The following is a 17,059-nucleotide window of genomic DNA, read 5'->3' on the forward strand; positions in this document are numbered from 1 at the left end:
TATATTCAAGAGGAGAAGGAGGCTACTGGAACAATTGATGCTGGTCAGGTGGAGCTAAGAAAGAGACCAGCATTACTGAGGTGAAATCTGGGAAGTGTTTTCTGAGAGTACACAAAAGCTTTGTTCCAGAGATAGCCAAGGTTATACCTTGGGCTGCGGCTGGACTTGGTAATGTATAAGAGTCACCCAGGTGGTACTGGTTTTGGAGGCATGAAGGGGTCAATGGAGAGCAGCTGACGCTGGGCACTGAGAGGCCGTGGAAGGCCATTGGTGAAGGTGCAGCCTCAGTTGCAATTGATGTCCCAAGACTGAAGGGGTTGTGCAAAGGAGTTAAGGCTTGGCACCATGAAGAGAGCCTGTGAGAGGCTACTGGTAAAGCCTAGTTGCAAAGGAAGACCCCAGTGTATTGGAGATGCCAGTACCATGGGATGATCATCAAGAACATCAGTGGCAATGGATCAACCTGAGGGCTACAGAGGGCAGAGCTAGAGAAGTGAAGCCAGCCCTTTGCAGGATCATGTGTACACCCAAGACATTGAAACAAGCTGCCTTGGAGACCTAAAGATGTTAAAGATACCAGAGCCACAGGCTGTCTGCTGAGGAAAGCTGCTAACAGGGAGTGAACCAGCTCAGGAGAAAGAAGTTTGTTTCAGTCAACAGAGATGGAAAAGGAGTTGAAGATCTGAAGACCCCTTTGGCATCAGACGTGGAGATGACAGAGTTTGGAGTGTGCCCAGCTGGTTGCCTGTCTTAATTCAGGGATTACAGTTAAGTGATTGGATGGATCTCAGAAGAGACTTTGAACTTTGGACTTTTAATATTGTTGATACTGCTATAGACCATGGGGACTTTGGAAGTTGGACTAAATGTACTTTTTTATTTTACTATGCTTAGGTATGACCCCCATAGACTCATGTATTTAAACAAGCCTACGGAGGCCAGGGAGTGGAATGTGGTGGTTTGCATATGCTAGGCCCAGGGAGTGGCACTATTAGAGGGTGTGGCCTTGTTGGAGGAAGAGTGTCACTGTGGGGTGGGCTTGGAGACCCTCCTCCTAGCTGCCTCAGGATGCTCAGTCTGTTCCTGGCTTCGTTCGGGTAAAGACGTAGAACTCAGCTCCTCCTGCACCAGGCCTGCCTGGATGCTGCCATGTTCCCACCTTGATGATGATGGACTGAACCTCTGAACCTGTGAGCCAGCCCCAATTAAATGTTGTCTTTTATAAAACTTACATTGGTCATGGTGTCTGTTCACAGCAATGAGACCCTAACTAAGACACCTGGCAACCTGCCCACCCCCCCCCCCGCCCCTCACCCCCAAGTCTAGGGTGCAGACCTACCTGGTTGAGCTCCTCATCGTTGGCAACGGCCAGCAGGATGTGTCTGGGGGCTATCCGGGCCTTCTTGTTGTCCCTCGCAGCGTTCCCAGCCAACTCTAGGATTTCCGCTAAATATAAGGGGAGGTTAATAGACAGTCGAGTTACTATTACTATTACCATTGGTGTGGGTATGTGTGGAGATCAGAAAACAAGTCTGTGGAGATGGTTCTCTCTTCCCACCTTCATGTTGGTTTTGGGGATTGGACTCATGACGGATTTGTGAAACGAGTGCCTTTACCTCCGAGCCATCTTGCCCATCCTAAAGCTTGCGATTTCTGCTTTGGGCCATGTTCTTAGTTATCCCGAGCTGTATGTGGCCCACAGGCCTCAGGTTCGATGAAGCAAATACTTCATACCATTTATTTTTCAATCATTTCTTACTTCTTCTAAATGTGTGTATTGTGTGTTTGTGAGTGCATGCGTGTATGTGTGCCACATTGTGTGCCTGGAGACTTGCAGAGTTCAGAAGAGGATGCTGGATTCCTTGAAACTGGACCACATTCATTTAGAGATGGCTGTGAGCTAACATGTAGGCATTAGGAATCAAACCCAGATTCTCTGCATGAGCGATCGGTGTTCTAACCACTGGACTATCTTTAGCTCCTTTTTTATTTCTCTAAAGATTCGTTAGTGTGTGCATGTCAGGTGGTGGTGGGTGTGCCACAGTGCCCTTGTGGAGATCAGAGGACAACTCTGGAGTCTGTTGCAAAGGTGGGTTGTAGGACTTGAACTCAGGTGGCCTGGCTGTCATGTCAAGTGCCTTGACCAATAAACCATCTCCTTGGCCCTCTCTTTTTTTCTTTTTCTGTTTGTTTGTCTGAATCAGGGTCTCACTATGCAGTCTTGGATGGCCTTGAACTCACAGAGATCTGCCTGCCTCTGCCTCCTGGGTGCTGGGATTAAAGGTGTTTGCTACTTCTCTTTCTTTATTTTTATTATTGTTGTAAAATATTATTTTGTTTCATTTTAATTTATTTTTTATATTTATTTATTTATTTATTTATTTAATGTATATGAGTGTACTGTAGCTGTCTTCAGACACATCAGAAGAGGGCACCAAATCCCATTACAGATGGTTGTGAGCCACCATGTGGTTGCTGGGAATTGAACTCAGGACCTCTAGAAGAGCAGTCAGTGCTCTTAACCACTGAGCCATCTCTCCAGCCCTGATTAATTTTATTTTATTTTATTTATTTTTTTCTTTTTTTTCGGAGCTGGGGACCAAACCCAGGGCCTTGCGCTTCCTAGGTAGGCGCTCTACCACTGAGCTAAATCCCCAGCCCCTAATTTTATTTTTAATTACAGATTCATTTTACTTTCTCTTTAGTTGTGGGAAAATGATTTATTTGTTTTAAAAAGTGTGAATGAGGGCTGGAGAGATGGCTCAGAGGTTAGGAGCACTGGCTGCTCTTTCAGGGGACCAGACTTCAGTTCCCAGCACCCATGTCAGGCTGTGCACAATCTCCTATAACTCCAGGATCTAGCACTCTTTTCTGCCCTCCAGGGGTACCCACATGCATATGGTACACATGCACACAGACACACACATAAATACAAATAAAAATAAGTCTTAGAAAAAAAAAGCGTGACTAAGTTTGGTGTGGTGACTGCTTATTGTTCCCAGCATTTGGGTGGCTGAAGCAGAAGGGTCCTGAGTTCCAGGCCAGCGTGGGCTACACCATGGGACTCGACAAACCAACCAAATACATGCACACAAAGGGCAATGAAAAAAAAAAGAATGGTTTTAAAGAGAAAGGTACTTGGTAGGAAGCTGGGAGCAGTGGACCAACAGGAAAATGAGAATGCATGAGTGTTTGCTCAAATGTTCTGTGTGGAAGTGTGTGGACGGTCTGCAGACAGTCTCTAGGTTTTGAAGGCATCTGATGGTACAATCGTGTGAACACCCAGACCTCAGGTGAACAGGGAGGGGATTCTCCATGCATTCTTCTCAATCAACCTCAGTTCAGACAGAATAGCCTATAAAGTTGCCATCCTCCAGAAAACCGACGGCAGTGGTTGAAACTCGGTTCAGGTACGCCACATTAGCCAGGCAGATGTGATAAACAAACACATTAGAATAAAACAAACATCAGAGTTAAGTATCGATGTGGCATTTCCAGAATAGAAGGCATTAGTGAACTGCAAATTCTTCTCAGGCCTTTTCTGGAATACTCAGCAATGGCCAGCAAGCTTAGTAACAGTTCACTGATGAATTGGCAATAGTGTGTGTGCGTGTGTGTGTGTGTGCGTGCTCATGCATGCCTGTGTGGAAGACGGAGGTTGAGGTCGAGTAATCCTCTATTTCTCTCTACCATACGTTTTCAATCTCTCACTAAAGTGGGAGCCTACTATTTCGGCTAGACTGGATGGCCAATGAGCTTTAGGGATCTGCCTCTATTCCAGGGTTACAGGCTATGCACGCTTTGCATGGGTGCTGGGATAGTAACTCGGGTTCCCACACTTACAGAGCCAGCACTTTATTAACTGAGCCATCTCCCCAGCCCCATGAGGTCATTTTCTGAATGGCTGGGGCATTGTGGTTTAAGAAGTATGAACACACCTGGTGGGCAGATGGGACAAATATATTGAAATCGATGACATATTAGGTTACCTGGCCTGTGGCTTCAGGTTGATGCTCAACGTTCCTTTCTTTTAAAAATTATATGTAGCCCTGGCTGGCCTGCACCTCCTTCTGTGGAGCCTCAAACTCAGAGAAATCCGCCAGCCTCTGCCTCCATAGTACTTACACTGTCGGGAGGCTTTTCAGCTGGGCAGAATTCTCAAGGCACTTAAGCTTGGCGTGTGGGAGTGGGGAATGACAAACTAAGACTTTGTTAGAAACATTGTTACTAGAGAATAAAATGACCCAACAAGGGTCTAACCCCGCTTAGTCATCCAAGCTTTTGTACATTGTCCTTGCATAGATTTCTTTTGTTTTGTTTGTTTTCCAGACAGGGTTTCTCTGTGTAGCCCTGGCTGTCCTGGAACTGCTCTGTAGACCAGGCTGGCCTCAAACTCAAACAAAGAATGCTGGGATCAAAGGTGTGTGCCGCCACCACACCCATCAGCACACGTGTTTCTTAAAAGGCAACCGCAACATTGTTGTGTTTCTGCTTAATACATGAGAACAACTTAAACATCAAGCAGAAATAAGTGAGAAGGACATGGGGCACCTCTCTACTGGGTGGAGTGTGCACATCTGTGGTTCCAGCACTCAGAAGGCTGAGGCAGGAGGATCAAACTAAATGTGAAGTCAGCCTGTTGAAATAGTGAGTTCCAGGGTAGCCTGGGCAACGGAATGAGACTCTGGTACAAAACCAAACAAACCACTCTTGTCCCGGCTGTGCTCACCATACAATCATGATGATCTGAGAATGCGTTCTTGACTGTGTTTCTCTCTCTCTCTCTCTCTCTCTCTCTCTCTCTCTCTCTCTCTCTCTCTCTCTCTCTGTGTGTGTGTGTGTGTGTGTGTGTGAGTGTGTATAAGCTCAATCTCAGTTGTCATTCCTCTGGGGCTAGCCACCTCATTTTTGAGACAGGCTGTCACACGGGGGCCTGGAACTTGCTGATCCACCGGTGAGGCTGGCTAGCCAGCCTAGCCTGGGAGATACACCTGTTTACACTCCTCCAGTGCCAGGATTTCAAGTGTGTGGCATGGTGTCCAGTTTTTTCCATGAAGTCTGGGGATCAAATTCAGGTTCTCATGACTGTCTGGCAAGCACTTTACCAAATGAACCATCCCCCAGCCCTCCTACCTTAAGTATATTAAAAGCAAAACAAACAAAAACCTCACAACTCCCCCCACCCCCTAGGGATTTATTGGGCAATTTGAATCAAAGTGAAGAGCCCTCTCTTCCCTTTACAGGAATCTTCTCTGCCACCTGCTGGGCAGGTCTAGAACAAGTTTAAATGTGGGCTCTCTGTCCTATGTGGACCAATTTTCCAACGCCCTTTCTCCTTCCCCAAAGCCTTCAGAAGCCAACCTTGGCCAAGCAGGCCAGGAAAAGCCCCGTTCTTATTTGGAAGTATCAAGAGATTCACAGCACCCTACCCAAATGTGAGGGGCAGGAAAAGGTGGGGGCCTGCCTGTGGGGTCCCTTACATGCCGGAATTACCTGCCAGGTACTCAATGACTGCAGCCATGTAGACTGGAGCACCCACGCTGATCCGGTACTTGAAAGTTCCTTTCTTCAGGTAGCGCATCAACCGCCCTACTGGAAAGATGACCCCGGCCCTGGCTGACCGAGACAGCTTAGACATTTTCTTCTTCCCGCTCCGGCCTGACATCTTGCCGCAGTTTTCCTCTCAGCTTGCTGACAGAGTGGTCTCTTGGCACTAAACAATACTAGAAAGGAAAGAAGACAGGACTGAGCCTGGCCTGGGACATCAGAGGCACATCAGTGTGGCCTTAGGACACACTGTGACATTTCTGTCTGCCCTATGGAGGCAACTGAACACTGGCTACCCACCAGCACAAGAAGCAGGGCCCCGAAGGGCATCTTCGACCCCCACACAAACATCCCTCCCCACGGGGCAGCCCCAAGCAGCAGAGACCAAAGGAAGCTGTCACAAGAGGGGGAAGTTACACTCTTGTACCCAGCTATGCAGTGATGGCCAAGATGTCATTTCCTTGTCCCCAGACCTTGTGATTATTGCTCTGTATGAAAAAGGGATTTTGCAGATGTGACTAAAGATTTTTTTTTTAAGATTTACTTTATTTATTTTATGTACAGCATTCTGCCTGCATATGTGACTGCAGGCCAGAAGAGGGCACCAGATCTCATTACAGATGGTTGTGAGCCACCATGTGGTTGCTGGGAATTGAACCCATGACCTCTGGAAGAGCAGTCGGTGCTCTTAACTGCTGAGCCATCTCTCCAGCCCTGTCGCCTCTACTTCTAAGTGCTGAGATTACAGGTGAGCAATGCCACGCCTGGCTCCATGTTTCATTTTAAAGACTGAGTCTCACCGTGCAGTCTTGAGTGGTCTCGCATTCACTATGTAGGTCAGGCTGGCCTTGAACTCACAGAGACCACAGTGTTGGGACTGAAGACATGCACCACTTATTTAAGTGGTGTAAACAAGTTTAAACATGTTTCTCAAAAGTAAGCACATTCCAGTGTCTCTATAGCCAGGGCGTGAGGTAGCCCAGCCTGGCCTGCAGTATGCCCATCTTTTGCTACTTGGTGGGCTCTTTTCTCTCCTACCCTTCTCCAACCCCTTTTCTTCTACCCTTTCAACCCTAGAAAAGAGAGATTAAAGGATAGAGGGGAAGGGAAAGAGATCCCTGCATAAAGTCAGGGGTCAGAAAGGGGACAACGTTATCAGTGTTAGACTACTTCCTGCTGAGCGTGAAGTTCCGTGGGGGCAAGTTTTATCTTTGAAGTCAGGATATCTAATTTCTTCCCGTTTCTTCTTTGCACTTAACAAGCAGTGATCAGTCAAACAGTGACCAACAGCAAACAACCAATAACCAAACAGTACGTGCCCTCCCTACCCTGCTTCACAGGGCCCTCGCATCTATATATTCTCTGAAGAGGTTTCAGAACTCAAAATGTCACACACTCACAACAGAAACTATCTGCAGCTGGCAAAATCACACCACTGCGAGAGCACGAGACAAATCACAGTCAGCTGCTGTGGTCAGTCCCCATATCCCACACCTGGGATTATAACGAAAACATATTCTTAAACTATTTCTGTGGGTTTATTTATTGTTTTTGGAAAAGAAACCAAAACTCCAAATTGTCGCTGAATCGGAAGTTAATATGTAGTTGAGGATGACCTTGATTGAACACGTGATTTTCCTGTCTCCGCCTCCCGAGTGCTGCAATTGCAGTCGTGTACAGTCATAACAAGTTTACTGGTGCTGGGGAATCAAACCCAGACCTTCATGCACACTAGGCAAGCACCCTGTCAACAAGGCTACATTCCCAACCCCAGAATAACATTCTTTAAAACAGATGCCTTCCAAAAAGGGCAGTGTTGCTAGTGCCTAGCAACTAGACAGCAACAGAAAACCACAGCAGAACCCAGAGTTTTGCTCCTTGGGATGGGGAATCCAGGATGATTTGGGGGGTACATTTGAAGGCAGCAGAGAGAAGTGGATTCTGCATAACTTACTGTCCCTTACGAAGCCATCCTCTGAGTGCAGTGAAAACAACTATAGCACCCTGTACACAGGTGCTCTTGTTATTTTGAGACAGAGTCTTTCTATGGAGCCCTGGTCAGTCTGTGCCAGGTTGGCTCAGACATAGTCTTTCTAAAGCTAAAATACTTGTTAAAGGGCTGGACTGGTCTCAAGCTACCAGGTAAGGGAATATTGTGCCCTTTCCCCCACCCCCAATCATAAACTATTTATAACTTACATATAGTATAGATCATAACAAAGAATAACAATATATAATTATGGAGCAGTATAATTCAGAGTAAGTAAATTGCAGGGCAAACAGGAACAGAGTAAAGCCATAGACATTTCTAGAAAGTGAGTCAGAGCTCTCTGCTTGGAGTGACGATGGCATTCCCTTGTTAATACAATGAAAAAGTGAAAAATAAACTCACATTCTTTCTGCCCACCAAGGCAGCAGCTCACATTTCCATGAAACTGTCTTAGCCACAGCCCACGTGACCACAAGAAAGCCAAAGGCTCAAAGGATCATGGGGGACAGAACTAAATGGGAGACACACGGCTAGGGTTACTAAACCTGGAGCAGGTCATTTTATTTTTGTATGTGCGTATATACCTATGCGTGTTTGATAGATCTGTAGGTATGTGTGTACTTGTATGTATATGTATGTATGTATGTACTTATGCATGTTTAATATATCTGTAGGTATGTGTGTACTTGTATGTACTGGATAGTTTTGTACAAACTTGGCATGGGCTAGAATCACCTGGGAAGAGGGAACCCCAAATGAGAAAATGCCTCCATAGGGTCGGGTTGTGGGCAAGCCTGCAGAGCATTTCTTAAGTAGGGATTGATGGCAGAGGGCCTGTCCCTTTGTGAGTAAGGCCATCCCTGGGCTAGCAGTCCTGGGTTCTATTAGAAAACAGGCCAAGCAAGCCAGTAGCCTCTCCATGACCTCTGCATCAGCTCCTGCCTCCAGGTTCCTGTCCTGGTTTCCTGCAATGATGGACTACAGTGTGGAAGTGTAAACTGAATAGACTTTTTCCTCCTCAACTTGCTTTTGGTGATGGCGTTTCATCACAGCAACAGAAACCCTAAGACAATATGTATGTATCTATGTGTGTGTGTGTATGTATGTGTGTATATATATGTATATCTATTTATGTGTGTATATGTATGTATGTGCATATGTATGTGTGTATGTATATGTATTTATGTGTGTATGTATATGTACTTTTGTGTATGTATGTTTGTATATGTATTTATGTGTGTATATGTGTATGTATGTGCATATGTATGTATGTATATGTATTTGTGTGTATATGTATGTGTATGTATGTGTGTATGTATATGTGTGTATATGCATTTATGTGTGTATGTATGTATATGTATATACGTGCATTCATCTGCATGTGTGTGTGTATGTGTGCTTGTGTGTGTGTGCTTGTGTGTGCATGTGTGTAGGGGTGAGGAGCTTGCATGAATGGTGCTCCACAGAGCACAACTGAACTCAGGCTTAGTAGCACTTGCCTATACATTCTGTGTCATTTTGTAGGTTTTAATTTCCTGTTGTATCCTAACATCTGTTATGGTTGAGATGTTTTACACATCAACTATGGATTTAAGAGTACTCAGTCCTGAGACATTTCCTTCCTTCCCCTCTCTCTCCATTTCTTTTCTTTTTATTCTTGTTTTAGTGTAGGAGTGTTATTTGTTTACTAGCTTGTTTGCTTGGCTGTATAGAGACCAGAAGAGGGCGCCGGATCCCATGACTGCAGTTACAGACAGCTGTGAGCTGTCACGTGGGTGCTATGGAACAATCCTGGGTCCTCTGGAGGAGCAGCCAGTGTTCTTAACTGCTGAGCCATCTCTCTAGGACCTCCTTAATTCTTTTGAAGTGGGACATCTCTATCACCCCTCTGGCACCGACTGCAAGGCCCAGGGAACAGCAGGTAGGAGGGTAGAGAGAAACACTACAAAATCTGGTTCTGTGGATAAGTAGTGGCTGTGACAATCACAGACACAAAGCAGCTGCCATTACCTGATCAAGTCTGCATGTGGCGCCCAAGCTGTAAGAGCAAGAGCACACTGATAGGGGGAGAGGGAGGGGTATTTATGCCTCTGGGAAGGTGGCCAGGGTCTCTGGGCAAGGTTTGTGTGGCTGTGCACCATTGGCCAGGGCAGGGTTGTTGGGAGATAACTTCATGTACACACTCAGGGGCTGTAGGCTGTGAGGAGGGGATGGGAGAGGGACAGTGGGTGTGGGGAAACCTTATAAGGTCAAACAAGGACTGAGGCCTGATAACTGTCATGGTAATAAATTCTTACCGGGGCTGATGGTGGAAGAGCAGCTTTTTGGCATCAGGTTGGGAGTGAGGAGGGAGCCAACTCCTGCCATCCTCCTGTTTGAGGTATCTGGGGTTGAAGCTCCCTTGACCCTTTCTCCATAACCCTGGGCCATTATGGACCCGAAAAAGGTTCCTTCAGGGTTTTTCGTCTTGCTTTTTCAAAAAGAGAATTACTTATTTTATGAGTATGAGTGTTTTGTCTGCATGTAAGTATGCATACCACGAGCATGCCTGAGCCTGTGGGGGTCAGAAGAGGACATCAGGGGGTTGGGGATTTAGCTCAGTGGTAGAGCACTTGCCTAGGAAGCGCAAGGCCCTGGGTTCGGTCCCCAGCTCCGAAAAAAAGAACAAAAAAAAAAAACAAAAAAAAAAAAAAAAGAAGAGGGCATCAGATCTCCTAGAAACGGTGGCTCAGGTGCTTGTGAGTCAGAAGGTAGGTGCTGGAAGGCGAACCTAAGTCCTCTGCAAAAGCAACACGTGCTCCTAACCACTGAGCCATCCTTCCAGCCCTTCAGGCTTTGAGACCAGCAAGGAAACTTGAAGAGGTTCCCCAAGAAAAAGGCAGAGGCATTAAGAATGGGTCTTCAGAGACAGCCCCTACCTCTACATCGGAAGGGGAGCAGCATGGACAAGAGAACTGACCAAACACCAATGGCAGGTGACTTATACCAGGAAAAGAGGACATCGGGATTTGTGGGTCACCTCAAGTTATTTCTGGGAGCTAGAGAAATAGTCCAGTGGTTAAGGGCACTCTTCCAGAGGACCTGAGTCCAGTTACCAACACCAAATATCAGGCGACTCATGACTGTAGCTCCAGGGAATCCAGTGTCTTTGGTTTCCACAGGCAGGGGCACAAACTCACACTCAAGACGCTTACACATAATTAAAACTTTTAAAAGATTGTTGCATCGAGGCTGTAACTGCGTGAAAGAATATTTGCCTAGTGTCCAAAAGAGCCTGGACTAGCACCTTAATAGTTACTCCCTCCCACCTTAAGATAGGCTTTGATTAGTTTCGAACTCACTATGTAGTCAGGCTGGCCTTGAACTCACAGAGGTCTGCTTACCTCTGTCTCCAGAGTGCTGGGATTAAAGGTATTCCTGGCCTAAAGGCCCTAAATGGATCCCCAGCACCACAAAATACTGTTGGCACGATTAACGGATTGTAGTGAGAGGAAAGGGGGTGTGTGTCCACAGATTGCTGGAGTCAAGGTCCTAGAAAAATGAGTAAGAAGCCAAGTGGGACCGCGTGAGCCTGTAATCTCAGCACTCGGGGCAGGGGGAGGAGGATTGTGGGAAGTTTCCTGGGCTACATAGTAAGACACTGTTTCAAAAAAAAGAAGTAGAAGTAGAGGAGGAAGAGGAGGAGGAGGAGGAAAGGGGGGAGGGGAGGAAGGGGAAGGAAGAAGAAGGGGGGGAGGAGGAAGAAGGGGGAGGAGGAGGAAGGGGGAGGAATAAAAAGTAGCAAGGCATCAAAGAATGAGACCAGGAAGACAAATCATGGCACATAGTGAAACAGATCTTAAAGAAGATCTGGAAGGACACCCCTGGGCAGAAGGAACAGAGGATGTCAACATGCCTTGTGAGTGAGTGAGTGAGTGAGTGTGTGGTAGGGTGAGGGGCAGTGGGCTCTACTACAGGAAGTGGCATGATTGCTCTGGAGACAGGAAATCTTGGGGACCTCGAGGAGAAAACAGAACCTGATCTGATCAGGCAGCAGCCCAGGTAGGCAGAGGCCAGGTCGAGAGGGTAAGGTAAGAGCTGGTGGACAGATAATGGTGGAGCACAAATGACTTCCTTGCACGGACATCTGGCCATTGAGCAGTTGTAAGCAAGATAGGAATGAACTCCTGGCCAAGGGGAGAATCCTGTTGGGGAGGCTGATGTGAGGTGGACTCTGGCCATGAAGGAGTCTTTGGAGTAAGAAGTCTGGGCTTCTGGAACTGAATGCTCCCTGATAGCGTCAACGCCTTGCACATGACAAACCGGAGTTACTCACAGGGTGGCTCCTGCACTTCAGCCGAGGAGCATCCTGGCTGAGGGCTGCAGGCTGAAGCGCCTGGCACTGGACTGGCGATAGTCTCGCAGGCGGATAGCACCCCACACCCTCGCCGTTTTTTAAATTGGGGGTTGGAGCAATGTTAAAAGCACTGGCTGCTCTTCCATGAGACCTAGGTTCCATTTCCAGCAGTTAAGGTGGCTAACAGCCATCTCTAACTCCAATTCTAGGGGGTCCAAAGTCCTCTTCTGAACTCCAGGGGTAACCCACGCACGCACACATACACACCCCATAGGCTGACCTGGAACTTCCTATGGAGTTCAAGCTGACCTCAAACTCATGATCCTCCTGCTTCTGCCTCATGACTTGGATGGTAGGCACGTGGCATTATGCTTAACTCACAGACATTGTCCCTGAGGTGAATGAAGTGGGTTCGGGGTATTTTATTACGTAGGTCACCTACATTAATTTTAAACGCTCTATGCCCTTAATGCTCTCCTGTTTCACACGTCACTTTCCCACTAAAGGATATAGCACTCCTTGGAGGAATGCAAGCCGCATTGGCCCTAGAATACTGTCCCTGATGGTGGCACATAGGAAAAGATGATGCTGAGTGTTGAAAATGTCCACGATTTCTGCACTCGTGCTGTCTAAAGCTGCTGACCTCACACGCGTCTTGTGAGCGTGCTCTGGCCCTGAGGAAGCCAGAACTGCAGATTGGAAGTGTGAACATCTGACAAGTTGAGGAGGAGGGGTCAGGAGCCAGGAAATGCACGGAGCACCAGCTGTCACTAGCTCTGTCCTAGGAGTCAGGCACTCAACAATATTAAATGCCCAGGTCATCTCACTGTGGTTGTGTAAGTCACCTCAAATGCATGGGGCTCCCAAGAGGAAGAAAAGAGCCCGGAGTGGAAGCAGGAGGCTTTGTGCATCCCTATGACGTTGGCTCCAACCCCTGAAACCTCTTTTGTACAGCAGGGAAGGTGGCTCCTGGCTAATGGCCTTTCTCTCATACATTCTAATTTTTATAAAATGCACTTCCAAATTGTTTGGGTCAAGAAGTTTAACCTCTAAATGAAGTCAGTTCTAAATTGTTCAGAGAGGCTAATGGTGGAGGTGTACACCTGTAATCCCAGCTCTCCCCTGGTGGAAGCAGGAGGATTACATGCTTAAGCCCAATTTCACTCATGTATGTATGTATGTATGTATGTATGTATGTATGTATGTATGTAATGTATGTATGTGTTTGTATATATGTATGTATGTGTGTATATGTGTATGTATGTATATATTTATGGATGTGTGTATGTGTGTATGTGTATATACATACATATATATGTATGTTTTACATATGTGTGTACACACAGACACACACACACACACACACACACACACACACACACACACGGAGTTCAAAGCTTGTCTGGGCTACATGTGACTCTGTCTCAAACAAACCAAATACACAAACAAAACACCACACAAGACTATACCCCCTCAATCAGTTCAGGGTCAGTTCAGGTTTACAAAGATGCACAGTGAACCCACTAAGCCAATTTCACGCTTTTTCAGTCACTGTTACATGAACCCCTGCCCCGCCCCCAAGGGTTAGCAAGTCTGGTTGCCAAGGAAACCACCTGAAAGGCCCACCATAGAGTAAAACATGTCCTGTGGATATGCTGTGTGCCAAATGATCAGGAAACCACCCCCCCCCACACACACACACATACACACACACACACACTCACATACACACACACATACACACACACTCACATACACACACACACATACACACACTCACATACACACACACTCACATACACACACACATACACACACACACACTCACATACACACACACACTCACACACTCACACTCACATACACACACATACACACACACAGACACACACACACTCACATACACACACACACACTCACATACACACACACACACACACTCACACACACACACTCATCTTTCTAACATGAAACAGAATAGTCAGGCTTGTACGATGTAGGCTTGTAAGATAAAACTACCTTGGGACTCCCCGGGATGAATCAAGACAAGTCAGGCCCTGCCCTAAAACTAGAAATTAGGGATCAGTAATAGTAGAAAAACAAGTGACTTTAGGGAGACTTTAGGGATGCTTAATATACTCATGAAGACAAATTAGCTGGGTAGGGAAAATGGAGGTGCAGTGCCACGGGGAACTTGGTTGTAGACTGCAAATGTCTCCTAAATGCAAGATTCCCTTCTGCAGCTCCAGGCTTCCTGTTAGTCACAGCTTGGCACAGAGCTGGGGAGGTGGGGCCAGGTGCAGTCTGTCTGTGAGATGCCCACCTCAAAGGCTTTAACCTAGGACCAGAGGGTTCTTGTTGCTAGGGAACATGTCTTCTCAGACGGACTGCTGTCCCTAAGCAACCAGGTGCCTACCGGCAGCTGGAATGTAAGAGTTGAGACACCTTGCCCATTGCTAGAAGGCACAGGTGATGTCAGGAGGGCTGCTGGGAGTTGGCAAGCTCCCAAATCCACCAGGAAAGGAAACCTCTCATCTCCCGACCCCTGCAAAGCCTCTTGGGACCACCCCTCCCAATGCTTATTCCTGCTCTGCTGTAGTCAGGAGAAATCATCCTAACCCCTGCCTTTGCCAGGATTCCTCACTCCACTCTTGTCTTGGAAAGAGAGAGGAGTTCAAAGTTTGAGTGAGCTTGCATCCACAGCTTGTGAACTTAAGCCTGGGGATGGGTCTTCTGCCTACAACAGCGGTTCTCAACCTGTGGGCCGCAGCCCCAGTGACCACCGGAAAACATAGATATTTATGTTAGGATTCATAACAGTAGAAAATTAGCAGTTGCAAAGTAGCAATGAAAATTTTATGGCTGGGGGTCAACGAGGAACTGCTTTAAATGGTCGCAGCATTAGGAAGGTTGAGAGCCCCTGAGCTAGAGAGAAAGCCATCAGGAGAAGATTCCTTGCCATCTGACTAGTAGTTAATGTTGACGCTGTTTACCGGCTGCTCTCAAACAATTTGGCTCCCGCTTATCTATGACAAGCTATTCTGTTTGTTTACATAGTTGAAGAAAACACTAGGGTGACTAGAGCTCAAAGTGAAATGACCTCCCAGGGTCCCCCTAGGCTCCCATTCCCCAGGCTATGCATGGAGTCCCTTAATGAACTTCAAGAAAGTCCTGACATGAAACATGTCTGGTTTGTCCATAGCAGAAAGACCAGGGGCATAGACTCTTATCACAATGGTCCTTTTACCAGGACAGTGGTAAGCACACCCACGGGCAACCAGGAAATGCCTCACAGACTCTTAAGAGCATCCCTTGGGGGGGCTGGAGAGATGGCTCAGCGGTTAAGAGCACTGGCTGCTCTTCCAGAGGTCCTGAGTTCAAATCCCAGCAACCACATGGTGGCTCACAACCATCTGTAATGAGCTCTGATGCCCTCTTCTGAGGTGTACTTATATCTAATAAATAAATAAAATTAAAAAAAAAAAGAAAGGGAGAAAGGGGTCAGGGAGAGAAAAGAGACAGAGAGCAGTTCAAAACATTAAAAAAAAAAAAAAGAGCATCCCTTGGGGTATGCTGGGAAGAGGACCTGAAAGTCTATTGTTCTAGGCTCTGGCTTTGGGTCCATAAGGGCATTTATTAAATTTTGTAGACAATTCAGAATGAATAATAAATTGTAGCTGTCCCTCAAACACAGGCAATAGACTCTCACTGGCCTAGCCCGGTAACTACCGTATTCCCCAGAATTCATGGTGAACCTTGGTTTTGATTTTTTTTTTTTCCCTTTTTGCTATGTTTAGACCTGGTGGGAACAATGTATCATCATGGCTTCAATGAGACGCAGTACTTACGGGTTGTCATTGAGCAGGAAACTATAGATGTTGTGAAATTTATGCTTCCATGCTCTAAAATGTTTTCCACGGTATCATAATAAAGATAGTAATGACCCCAAGCAACCCCCGCCCTGGGGACACATTGGAAACCCCTAGCAACACACTGGGGAAGCTGGGGAGTTTCTGGTCTCTGCTGGGCCCAACCACTTTCAGCTCATCATGAGCTTTTCTTTCAATTTCTCTTCCTTTCTTTCTTTGAGTGTATGTGTGTGTGTGTGTGTGTGTGTGTGCATGTGTGTGTGTGTATGTGCATGTGTGTGTGTGTGTGTGTGTAAGGGTTTATTTGTGCACAAGTGTGTGCATGTACCTGTGGAGACCAGAGGTCAACACTGATCATCTTTCTTGATTGCTCCCCACCATATTTTTTTTTTTTCCGGAGCTGGGGACCGAACTCCGGGCCTTGCGCTTCCTAGGCAAGCGCTCTACCACTGAGCTAAATCCCCAACCCCCCCACCATATTTTTTGAGACAGGGTCTCTCACTTAACCTGGAGCTCACAGACAAGGCCAGACAGTCTGGTGGATGAGTTCCCTGCACCCTGTCTATACCTCCCCAGTGCTGGGATTACAGGCATATAATATTGTGCCTGGCTTTTTACATGAGCGCTGGGGCCATAATGCAGGTTCTCACGCTTTTGGGAGTCAAGGATGTTACTGAATGAGACATTGCTCCCACCCCAACTGTCTTCCTTTGGATGATACCTGGTTGTGGCCAAGTTCTTGATTGTAGCTGTAAATCAGTGGTTTTCAATCTGTGAGTTGCTACCCCATGGGGGTCGCATATCAGATATCCTGGACATCAGATATTAAACATTACAGTTTAGAACAGTAGCAGTGTTACAGTTACAAAGTAATTTTATGGTTGGGAGTCACCACAATGTGAGGAACTCTATTAAAGGGTTGTAGCATCAGGAAGGTTGAGAACCATTGCTACAAATCAAACTGCTAGGTAAAGGTTAGTACAGAAGGAGAAGGAGGCTGGCAGCATCCAATCCCATCCTACGTCTCGAGAGTGTATGCAGCGGCCAACAGCACACGTCTTACCCATTGCTCACTGTGGTTATCGCACAAAGGCATATTAAATTCTAGGGACTCAACAATGTACTAACCGGTGCAAATGTGCATTTCTTCGGCTAGAGCGGCCTCCCTGGGGCCCCTGGAGCTATGGAAGTCTTAGGTTTTTGTGTCAGGTTCACCACGCACCAGCATGAACATGTATGGACAGGCCTTGGCTTACAATGGCTCTTTGATTTTTTTTTTTTGACTTGACAAATAGGTGATGGCTAGATGCATCTGGT

At 46.7% G+C, this 17,059-nt stretch overlaps 1 protein-coding gene across 1 annotated transcript in view; it reads right to left on the reverse strand.

The window, feature by feature from the left end:
* Macroh2a2 (macroH2A.2 histone) overlaps nucleotides 1-17,059 on the reverse strand; it is a 49,678-nt gene that overhangs the window by 18,464 nt on the left and 14,155 nt on the right. Inside the window, exons 2-3 of the mRNA NM_001135807.1 lie at nucleotides 5,494-5,723; nucleotides 1,340-1,446 (exon numbers count right to left, since the gene is read on the reverse strand). Coding sequence (NP_001129279.1) covers nucleotides 1,340-1,446; nucleotides 5,494-5,665 — 279 coding nt within the window. The 5' untranslated portion in view covers nucleotides 5,666-5,723. The remainder of the gene's footprint in view (nucleotides 1-1,339; nucleotides 1,447-5,493; nucleotides 5,724-17,059) is intronic.

This window comes from Rattus norvegicus, chromosome 20, assembly GCF_036323735.1.
Source record: "Rattus norvegicus strain BN/NHsdMcwi chromosome 20, GRCr8, whole genome shotgun sequence".
In the NCBI taxonomy this organism is placed as follows: Eukaryota; Metazoa; Chordata; class Mammalia; order Rodentia; family Muridae; genus Rattus; species Rattus norvegicus.